General features: G+C 38.6%; 1 protein-coding gene across 6 annotated transcripts in view; it reads right to left on the reverse strand.

The window, feature by feature from the left end:
- Positions 1-12,017, reverse strand: part of PLCH1 (phospholipase C eta 1) — a 281,678-nt gene that overhangs the window by 56,641 nt on the left and 213,020 nt on the right. For all 6 annotated transcript variants that reach the window (XM_023192289.2, XM_023192290.2, XM_023192287.2 and 3 more), the window contains 2 exons: positions 6,288-6,408; positions 1,720-1,891 (listed from right to left, as the gene is read on the reverse strand). In XM_023192289.2, coding sequence (XP_023048057.1) covers positions 1,720-1,891; positions 6,288-6,408 — 293 coding nt within the window. The remainder of the gene's footprint in view (positions 1-1,719; positions 1,892-6,287; positions 6,409-12,017) is intronic.

Raw genomic sequence — 12,017 nt, forward strand, 5'->3', positions numbered from 1 at the left:
AAAATACAATAAGATGAACTTTGCCTGTATTTTATCGGAAAATGTACACATATATAAATGTGTATGCATGCATGATTGGAACATATGTGTGTAAGAGTTGTAATAATAAACAACTTGTCAATCTCCAAAGCGGTAAGTAGTCACAGAAATCCTGCCTTCTCAATCAGAGATTGCTCTCATACTAAAGGAACACAAGAAATCAGTTGTCTTGTTTTCTTGTTTTTGCTTTAAATGAGGTTGTGCTGGTCCGCAGATCCAGGCAACTCTTTAAAGTCTAAACAAAATTGCTACTAGCAAATGGATCTCAGATGCTCTAGAAATACTTGCAGTTCACATTGCTGCCACCCTTTCCCATGAGTGCCTCAAACTTTCTGCCTCTGATTCGTCCCTATGCCATAAGCCGTGGGATATTCTGTGTCAAATAACTCAAAGCCCAGTTATGCAGAGGAGACTCAAATTAGTCCACATTAAATATCCAATGTACGTTCCACTGTACAAAAGAGAAAGATTTCAATCAAATGAATTTATTCTGCATTTAACATCCTGACTGCTGACTAAAGAACATTTAGGAAGTAGAAACATTTACAAGGTTATAAAGATGACATTTCATTTTCTAACCCAGAAATCAATTTTTACTATAAAATTTTGCTTTTGCAAGACTTGGGCAAATTGGCCTTCATGTTATCTCTTGCATTATGTGGAGCTTTTATTCCAAATATTTTTATGCATATAAATGCCTAGCAACACCTTTTTGATGTATTCAGAATCTATAATTTCATTTAATTGGTAGAAAACAGGTTTTGACCAATTCTAAGAATGAATATGTCCCATCTTTTCCATGTGCTGCTCTCCCTTAAAGCCTCAGTTGAAGTCCTACCATGAAATTACACTGTCTCCTTGACTTTCCTACTCCTCCTATATGGTATTTGTTTTTTCATACATACCTCTTTTAAGTAAAATATAACCCAGTTTGAATCTTAATTGCTTTTCTTTACATTTTTAATCACAAAATGATGTGGCCACCCAAGGTGGTTTTAGTACAAACACGCAAAATTCACTGGAAATAAGTAAAACCACAAAGTCAGTGATCTGAAAACTCAAAGAACTGTCTTTCTGGCTATTCCTTGCATGAATAATATTTATTGTAGTAAGCTTCCTCCCTCAGAAAATCTGTTTATGAAATGTCATTCTGTTCACCTACTGCTCTTTCACATATACGTGAGTCCTGTGGGGCATTATGTCTGCGCCTGTGTTCCTCTTTGATGTGAGCTCTTCTCACTTGCACAACCAAGACTGATCAACCGTGAAGCTTTTTTTTGACAGATAGTTATTGGAGCTTGAAATGAGAAAAAAAATCTAAAAGAACTTCTTTCAGATATGGATACAAGGAGCCTTCTCCTTTCCTGAACCTCATGCTCCTACACACACATTTCTCTCTAGTGTCAACTATTACAGACTAAAATATCAAACATTTGGCTTACAGTATTGATGTTTTCACTCCATAAGTACAAATCTCAGAATATGTGCTCAGTCAACAATAAGCTTCTTCTGAAGACATGACTATAAATACATTGGAATAAGGAGCATACATAGATATAGACAATCCTTCATGTATTGATTCTAATTATTTTTCTCCCTTGAAACCAGTTTTTATTCTTTAAGGGAGGGCAGGCTTAGCTGATAATGAATGTCTTTTATTGCATTACTTGAAGTAATTACCTTCACCAGAATTTTGCCTTTCAAACTTTGAGGGCTTGGAAGCTGCTTGCACTCCCCTGTATCAACAGATGACAGGTCCAGTTTGTCTCGGAATATTCCTTTCAGGTACTGAGCAATCTTCCTTTGCTGCTGGATACTGCAGTGATTCTCGATAGACAATATAACCGGAAACCTGAGAAAAGAGCAACACATTCCAGAGGAGTCAGGTGCAGGCAACTCACAGGGATTTTTGAAAATGATTCAGTATTCATTGTGTTGTTACAATCCTAGTGACAGTATTTGCGATACTGCTGATGATTAAAATGCTTCTAAAATGAGAAAGATTAGAAATGCATTTAAAAAATTCCTCTGAGCAAATATACTTTGCTAAGCATAATGGCTGAACAAAATACCAGTCCACATGGGATGGCTTTTCTAATATTTTGCATCAGGAAAAAATGGCAGATATATTATGTTTCTTTTAAAAGAAGAGAAAATTCTAAAAGAGATGAGAAGTCTAAAGAAAGTAAACTCGGTCGGGCGCGGTGGCTCACGCCTGTAATCCCAGCACTTTGGGAGGCCGAGGCGGGCAGATCACGAGGTCAGAAGATCGAGACCATCCTGGCTAACACAGTGAAACCCCATCTCTACTAAAAATACAAAAAATTAGCCGGGCGAGGTGGCGGGCACCTGTAGTCCCAGCTACTCGGGAGGCTGAGGCAGGAGAATGGCATGAACCCAGTAGGCAGAGCTTGCAGTGAGCCCAGATCATGCCACTGCACTCCAGCCTGGGCGACAGAGCGAGACTCCGTCTCAAAAAAAAAAAAGAAAGAAAGAAAGTAAACTCATATAATGTAATTTTGCCTTATTTATTCAAAAGTCTAAAAGCATCTAAAAGCATCTAAGAGACCACTGAATATCATTAAATGAAGTTACTGACTCTAAAATATATAATTAACTCCCACCTTGAAAATTATGATTGAGGATAAAATAACATAAGGGAATTCTGTATTTTATAGCATCCTACATCACACATTTCAAAATCGCTCTTATAGAATTATAAGTCTTTGTCAAAAAGTAAAAATAAAAACCAGCCAAGCATTCATTCTACACTAGCACTCAGGTTTCTGCACAGAAAACATGAGATCCATGTAAGTAATTACCTAAAGGAGTTGGTGCCTAAGGCAGAAATGAGATCAGGGCTGATGACATCATTTCACTGCTCTCAACCTTATTTTTTCCTCAGAATAAGAAATTATTTCAAACTCAGGTTTATTGACTTTTTTCTAGTTTTCTGTTATATGTCTTCAGACATAATAGGCAACATATTTAAATCACTTAATATATCAACATATACCAATATTTAAATCACTTAATACATCAATGTGCAGAAAAACTTTTTCCAGGCTTTCATGACAAGCACAAATTCCACAATACGGGCTATGACCTCCAGACCTACATTCTCTCCTCATTAGTAAAACCTGATGCTGTGGGTCATCTTACAGATTAGCCTTTGTGGCTGAGGTAGGTTTCCTTACTCGACTACAATCTGTTTGCTATTTGTTTCTTTGCATAGCTTTTGCCCTAGAGTGCTAGAAGAGAGAAAAGCAACAGCGACAACAAACTGACAACCCTGAGTTGTCCTGCAGTCACATCAGGGAGTTTTAACAAGGAATTTTCACATTGTCAATTTATTTACAAAAAACCTATTAGTGGCAGGGAGTGGTGGCTCACATCTGTAATCCCAGCACTTTAGGAGGCCAAAGCAGGCAGATTACTTGAGGCCAGGAGTTCGAGACCAGCCTGGGCAATATAGTGAAACCCTGTCTCTACTAAAAATACAAAAATTATCCAGGCGTGGTGGCATGTGCCAGTAATCCCAGATACTCAGGAGGCTGAAGCACAAGAATCGCTTGAACCCCAGAGGCGGAGGTTGCAGCAAGCTGAGATCACACCATTGCACTCCAATATGGGCAACAGAGCAAGGCTGTCTCAAAAAAAAAAAAAAAAAAAAAAAAGCCTAATTAGTGTTTGATGATATGTAAAGCTGTGCTTCTCAACAGGGAATGAGGTGATTATTCCCCCAACACAGGAGACACTTGTCAATATCTGGAGACATTTTTGGTGGTCACACATCAGGGGTGCTACTGGTACATAGTGAGTAGAAGCTGAGGATGCTGCTTTCCACCCTACATTGCACAGGACAGCTCTCTACCAAAAAAAAAAAAAAAAAAATTATCAGTACACAATGTCAATAGTGCCAAGGTTGAGAAACCCTGATAGAAAGATGCAACCCAAGTTAAAAAAAGGAGAGGAAAAGTCTGAACTTTTAAAATGTACTAAACAAGCTTATTAACTGTTTTAATTTGAAGTGCTTTTCTTCTAAGGGTTCCCAAACTTGAAGTAAATTGTCAAGTCACCAGAGGATCTTCCAAGATACATAGGTGGCAGGCCTCCTCAACACTCTACTTCATACATTGGGAAATGAGGAAAAAATTAGTTCACTCACTTGGCTAGGACCTGTAGAAATCAGGGTTGTGAAGACCCATTAGAATGCAGTACTCAAGATTCTTCCACATGGGAGGCATCATAAACTAAATCTGCTATGCACCAAGTGTGTCTGATTAGAAAAGCATGTTTAACCTCATGTTTAATTAATGAGAAGACCAAATATTGGAAATTTTAAAGGCTACTAACTTCTAAGAAATTAATTTTACACAATTGTACTTTTAATTTGTTTCCTTTAATTCAAAAATCCTTTCTTGAACAGCTGGTAACATTTTGTTACCTACTAGGCAACAAAAATGAATCCAAAATAATAAGACATTGCTCATGTTTTCAGTGAGTTCACAGTCTTACAGATGTAAAAAAAAAAGGCAAGGAACCAACCAATTGCAAGAGGGTGCTATGTGATATGACAGAAATATGTGCAGGGTGCTAAATACAGAGAAAATACGGAGAGAAAGAAGATTTAAATCAGCTGGTGGTATTAGTAAGTTGTCAGAGGGACAACACTTAAATGGCCTTGTAGAATAAGCAAGAATTAATCAGATAGACTAATGGGGAAGGGTGTTCCAGGCAGACAGAATAGCATACGTAAGAGTGGGGAGTTGGGAAAGAGCCGGGCTCAATGGGGAAGCTGAAAGACAGTCATTGAAGGCAGAATCCTAAATCTCTGTGGTATAATGGTGGAAGATGATAGTGGAAGACAAGGGAGATGCCAGACCTTAAGGGACATGAAGACATGCCTGTGCATTGAGAGAGCTTCTGATGGGCTTTAAGACAAGAATTGAATCACTATGCTCATATTTCAGAAAGAAAACTATACCACCAGTGTGGAGGATGAACCAAAGGGGAAATAAAAATGAACAGGAGGCAATGGAGTCAAAAGATAACTTGGGAAGTAGAATTGCCAAGAATTGGTTGAGTCTAGAATGACTCCCAGTTTCTGGCTGAAGCCAGTGCTGCCCCTAACTATCAACAAGAGGAAATGGAGCGAGAAGCAAGAGGAGGTTTGGCAGACTGAGATGCTGAGTTCCCCTTGGGGAGTAAGCTCCTTAATGGCAGGAGTCTTATCTTCTGCTCACTGTTGTGGCTCCCCACACCTATGAGACACTCAGATGAATATTCACTGAGGATTTTTCTTTTTCTTTTTCTGAGTTGGAGTCTCACTCTGTCACCCAGGCTGGAGTGCAGTGGTGCAATCTCAGCTCACTGCAACCTCTGCCTTCCGGGTTCAAGCAAATCTCATGCCTCGCCTCCCGAGTAGCTGGGATTACAGAAGTGTACCACCACATCCACCTAATATTTGTATTTTTTTAGTAGAGACAGGGCTTTGCCATGTTGGCCAGGCTGATCTCAAAACTCCTGGCCTCACATGATCCACCCTCCTCAGCCTCCCAAAGTGCTACAGGAGCCACCGCACCCGGCCTCGCTGAGTATTTTTCGACATGGGTCTAGAACTTAGGGGAAAAGTTCTGGACATAGAATTTGATAAATTTCCACAAAGTAGATGTAGGGCAACACCTTAGAAAATAGTTAACCATTAAAGGAGTGAGGAAATAGATTAATAGAAGACCACAGGACAAAAAATAAAAGAGACTGAGAAGCAACGAGAGCAATGGAGGGGAGAATGATATAATGAAAGTCAAAAAAGGCAAGGAAATATTCAACTTTGTCAAATGATAGGAGAGGGTCAAGTAACATAAGGACTCCAGACACCTCAGTGTATAGATAAGACATCCATCATGACCAAAACCCACTAATTATGTACACAGTAACCTATGTTTCCAGATTTTATGGACACTCGACACCCTGGATTTAGAAATTTAGAGGTCACTGTTTCCAAGAACATCTTTAAGGAGGCATATTGAGAAAGAATGGGATAAGGAATCAATGCAGCACAAGAAAGTACAGACGTGAAGGCCACATTATTTGTTCACGATGTTTTGCTGAGAAGCAAGGAGAAAACTAGGCTGGTAGAGGGCAGTGTAGAGTCCAAGGAAGAGGACGTGGTTTTGTAGCTACGTTACATCAGGCAGCTCCATGCGGGAGGCTACTGCTTAGCTCGCGGGTGCTGCTGTACTTACTCATTCTTCACAAAGGCGTGCTTGTTGATGGTCTCCACAACATCTCTGAAGAGAATTTTTGAAGTGAGAGTGTAACCATGATGTACTACTGGCTCTCCATCCGGGCCATCCCAACAGTCAACTGCCAAAAACAGAACTTTATATCAACAACCCAAAGTCTCTGGTGTTTACTAATATTTCTGGAAATACCAGACACATATTATTTTAAGTCCATTATCTGAAATTATACCCATTTCAATCCTGACAAAGACATGACACAGATACAGAAACTGGTGTTCTGGCATATTTATCAGAACAAAGAATTAACGACTTGCTTTTCCTCAAGACACAATGATTTGGTTTTGAGTGTGGTTAAAAAGATGTCATATTCTTAAACAGCTCAGAATTCACCAAAAACTTATTAGAAGTTAACTAAATCCAGTCAAGTGTGCCCAAGAATAGGGAGATTTCTTGAAAGGTCATTTATCCAGTTTCACTTCTTCTTCTTCAGGTTATGAAGGTCTTTCAGAAAGTCACAGTGTCCTTCTCAAATTAATAATATAATTTTCGTTATTGTTCACTTAAGCTCACAATGTTTTCATTAGACTGATTTCCATTTCACTAATACTACAGCAGTTACAAAACAACATCGACTTCCTAAGTTTAAATCCTCGAGCCCTGCCAAGATTTATGTGAATCTGGGCAAATGACTTAATCATTTGAAGACTTGCTTTCCTCGTCTAGAAAAGGAGAGTAATAGCACTTACATCATAAATTTGAGTGACAGTTAAGTACATGTAAAGTAGCTTGTAACACTGCATGGCACATAGTAACTATGATTGTCATTGATACTATTAATAATTGCTCTTTACCCACACAATCTCATTAGCTCTCAGTTGGAGAAAGCAGGTTTTTCACCATCCCCCTCTGACTAAGAATTTGCTTTCTCTTGTTTTTATATTCTGCCCCCAGGCTAATTCCTCAAAACAGTACTTTCACCGCATTGCTCCTTTGCTCAAAAGTCTACTTGGTGCATAGCACAGCATTCAACACAGAGAAGTAGTCTGTAAATATATGCTAAATGGATTAATAATTAATAATTACATCATACAGCATCTCTTGCCTGCTTACCTCCAATGCCCCTGTCTCTTGTGCTAGAGATTGGCTAGTCATTCACTAGCCCTGTTTCTTCTTTTACCGAGGGAACACAGCTGGACTCTATTTCCTAGCCTTCCTTTGCAGGAGGATGTGGCCAGTGAAATGTGAGCACAAAGTATGTGCACCACTTTCAGGTATGCTTGACAGAAACCTGCTGCTTTACATAATCATTCATCCTCTTTCCTCTTCTGCTGTGACTTCAGAAGTGGTGAAGATGGCACAGCCACAAGATGGAAAAAGACAAAACTGCTTGAGAGATTTGCCCACTAGGAACACCTATTTTGAACTTCACATAATCAAGAAATAAACTTCAGTTGTTCTAAGGCACAGACAATTTGAAATTTAATTGTTAAAAGGACAATGTTGCCTTAATTATCATGCTAGCTCCTGTCTGATAATTCAATCTTACCCTCTCCTATACCCAATCTCACAGGCTTGTTCTTCTGGTTGGGCAAATTTTCTCACATACAGTCCCACCTCCATGCATCTTTGCTTCTTTCTTTTAAAATCAACTGACATATCCCCTTCTCATTTTGCTTATCTAAATCCTAATCAAGGCAAAACTAGGATCCTCCACAGAACCTCACTAGCCCAAAGGATCTCTCTCTTCCTTATGGCAAGAGGTCATCATCTCAAATACCACCAAGAGCCTAGCAGTTAATATAAATAAGTGCAGCAGCTCAATGGGAAATGTGTGCCTGAATGAGATAACTACTACTTACTGTCAATCATTACTAAGTAGGAATAAGAACCTTCGTTGCCAGATCTTCTGAGGAAACTAAAATGTCTAGATTTTATTGCTGTGTATTTTCCCGATTTTTAAATACTGGCAATTAATCCATTTTTAAAACTACAATATGGGTCAAACATAAACATTTCTGCAAGCTGAATTTGCATAATGAAATGCTGATTGAAAGTCTGCCTTTAGAGTTCGAGACCAGCCTGGCCAACACAGTGAAACCCCGTCTCTACTAAAAATACAAAAAATTAGCTGGGTGTAGTGGCAGGTGCCTGTAATCCCAGCTACTCAGGGGGCTGAGGTAGGAGAATCGCTTGAACCTGGGCGGTGGAGGTTGCCGTGAGTTGAGCTCCTGCCATTGCACTCCAGCCTGGGCAACAAGAGCAAAATTCCATCTCAAAAAAAAAAAGAAGAAGAAAAGAAAAGAAAAGAAACTCTGCCCTTAATTAGGACCACACAGTTCCGAACTACATATGTTCTCTGTTTCAGTAGCACGTTCCCCTATATGTGTGCTTTGTGTATTACCCCAGGAGATGATATCTCTGTTTTTCTTCTAAAACATTCAAAATGTTCACCATAATCATAATGTGATTGTAATGGTTAATTTTTCATGTCAATGAGGCTTGGCTATTATGCTCAGTTATTTGGTCAAACACCAGTCTACATGTTCTGTGAAGACATTTTAAAAACAGGATTAACATTTAAATCAGTAGGCTTTGGGTAAAGCAGATTATGCTCCACAATGTGAGTGGGCCTCACTCAGTCAGTTGAGGGCCTTAAGAGCAAAGACTGAGGTTTCCCTTCAAGGATAAATTCTCAACACTGCAACACAGAAACTGCCTGAGTTCCATCCTCCTGCCCTTTGGAATCCATACTCAAAACTACAACATCAAGTCTAACCTAAGTTTCCAGCCTGCTGGCCAGCTCTACAGATTTCAGATTTGCCAATACCCACAAGCATGAGAGTCAATTCCTTAAAAATCAACCAATGAATCTCAATCTCTTGCTTTCTCTATATGTCTTACTGGTTCTGTTTCTCTGCAGAACCCCGACTAATATAGCTATCTATATTAATCCACTAAACATTGGCTGTTCAAATATCCCTATGGGAAAAAAATAGAAAAAATTAAAGAAGAAAAAACATTTATGGTTGATACCACAGGAATACTAAAAACAATGTTTAAGGATAAGATGCTGTTAAGAAAACCAAAGGTTCTGAGATACTATCAGACAGTGTCCACTGTTCCTTGGGGCCTGCAAATGAGGTGAAATATATCAACAACATCTTCTCACAGGAGAAGCACCATCTGTATTTTTCCATGTACTTGACAGTCTTTAATTTGTCTCTGGAAATAATCATGGAAAAAATTAACAGATGTTTCAAATAATATATTATTTTAACAATGTTTACCCTATTTTGTGGTCCTTTTTGGATAAGAAAGGGCATAACAGGATTCTTCATAAAGGAACTAATAGCCTTTCCAAAAGAATGCAAAGGCGACAAAACAATACCTTCCTGACTTGCTTACTGTGTCCACATTAAAAATAGCTTTTAAAACTATACCAGTCATGAAAGAAGGCAGTCTTCGGCTAGTATTGACAACATAGGCAGAATATTCATAATTGAGGACAGGAGGTTGTCCTAATGTTCACTTTTTATATCTAATTCCATCACTTGTCTATGAGATGAAGATAGCAACATTCCCAAATGGGAATCTTTGGGCATCTTTATATGTGGCATTCATGGCCAGGTTCATATGGCAGTGAAGTTTCCTGTAAGTGCTAACGTTGTAAATGGTAATGTTGGCAAGGTAGAAATCCTCCATCCAATTCCCCTGCTCATAAAAGAGCCAGGGCCCATTTTTCAATCAGGTTACACACTATAGAACCCCAAAAGCAAAGCAACTCCGACAAAGATTTGGCCATTCTGAAGGCCAAATAGCTAACACAACAGCTTTTCATAATGGAGCTTAAAGACGTTCCACCCTGATAGCGCTCCCAGAGATAACTGGAGAAGTCATAAACCGATTACAACAGCAATGCAACACAGTCCCATAATGAGAATGAAAATCCCCTGGACAGAACATCCATATTTATTAAGCAACTCAGGCTGAAAATCAAGCAAATAAAAGGTCATGTAAAAATGTTATCAATTTGATTTGCTGACAAGCCCACCTCACCAAAAAGACTTATTGCTCTTCCTCAAGACACTGTGTACCTATCCTGACTGAGGACATTATTGCAGCTGAACTAATGGAGATGGAAAACATAACATTACCAAAATAGAAGCTTGAAAGTAGAGAGAGCCTCCAGGTCACAATAGCGTGAAAACACTGTATAGAATCATTCTCCATCTCTCAAGTGCTACACTTGGCAAAAGTTGCTTCAGAAAACAGCTGTGGGACCTGAAATTTTCAATCCATGACTGGCTACATTCTATAAATTGGGTTCTTTAAATTCTAACTGCAGCTGTTTAAGAATAAAAAATACCTTCATCTGGCCACATGGTAGATAAAATGCCACTAGGTATACAAGAGTACCCCTTTATCCTCGGGAGATAAATTATAAGGCTCCCAGTAGATGCCTGAAACTGCAGAGTACTGAACTATATATATATATATATACTCTTGTTTTTTTCCTATATATATATATATATATATACCTATAATAAAGTTTAGTTTATAGATTAGGTCAGTAAGAGATTAACAATAACTAATAGTAAAAGAGAACAATTACACTGCAATAAAAGTTATGTGAATGTGGTTTCTCTCTAAAGATACCTTATTTTACTGTATCACCATTCCTCTTGTGGTGAAGAAGGGACAGAGTACGACAGTGTAAGATTTCATCACACTACTTAGAATGGTACACAACTTAAAACGTGTATGTTGTTTCTCTTTGGAATTTCTATTTAATATTTTCAGGGTGCGGCTGACCATGGGTAACTGAAGCCATGGAAAGTGAAACCACAGATAAGAGGAGACTACTATACATACAATTGATGTCTCCACGCCCAGGCTTCAAATGTAGACTAAAGACTTCAAATCACAGGACTGACAGAAATTGTTAGGAGGACCATAGAGATCATGTCACCAAATGCTAAGCCTTCAGGAACATCTAAATATTTAGGTAGTAGGCCTAATCATGAATGAAGCAAATTCCTCCTTTTAATGCCAACCTCCCCTCTATGTTGTGCTCCTCACTTTCTCTGGCCATCCTTATGTGACCTGACAGCCTCATTCAATTCCTTAGGGCTGGTCATGTCATTCAATGCTTGCTCCTCCAAAAACACACAGACTTTCTGGAAAACACTGCAGTTGGAGAGTCAGACCAACCTGAGTTCAAATCCCAGCTTCCAAGCTTCCTAACTATGGGAACTTAAGCCATTTATTTAACTCTGAGTTGAATCTCTTAAGAAGAGATTATTCCCTCTTTCTTGGTGGTGGTATAAGAATTAAATGAGAATGCATGGAAAACACTTAGCCAAGACCTGGTCCACTAAAGGTGCTAAAATCATAGTAGGTCCTCTTTTCCTTCCTACAATACATTCAAATCCAAAGTGACAACCACAATTTCCAATAAGAAATAGGTCAAACACACAAAAACAAAATGAACAAACAAATACGAAAAAATAGGTCAAATGAAAAGCTGACCAAGTCTCTGAGATAAATATAATTATTCTCCTCAAGAAAAACATTCCAGAAATAGTAGTTCAATTTCTATTGTCCAGTTATAGATTATTCTAATAATAAGAACTTTAAGTCAAATACTAGGGAAATAATTTACTGATGCAAGCTGGTGAGGGAGATATTTCAGAGCACATAAAAAATTGCATATCCTTTAAAATTATACCA

The sequence above is a fragment of the Piliocolobus tephrosceles genome, chromosome 2 (assembly GCF_002776525.5).
Source record: "Piliocolobus tephrosceles isolate RC106 chromosome 2, ASM277652v3, whole genome shotgun sequence".
NCBI classification, from domain to species: Eukaryota; Metazoa; Chordata; class Mammalia; order Primates; family Cercopithecidae; genus Piliocolobus; species Piliocolobus tephrosceles.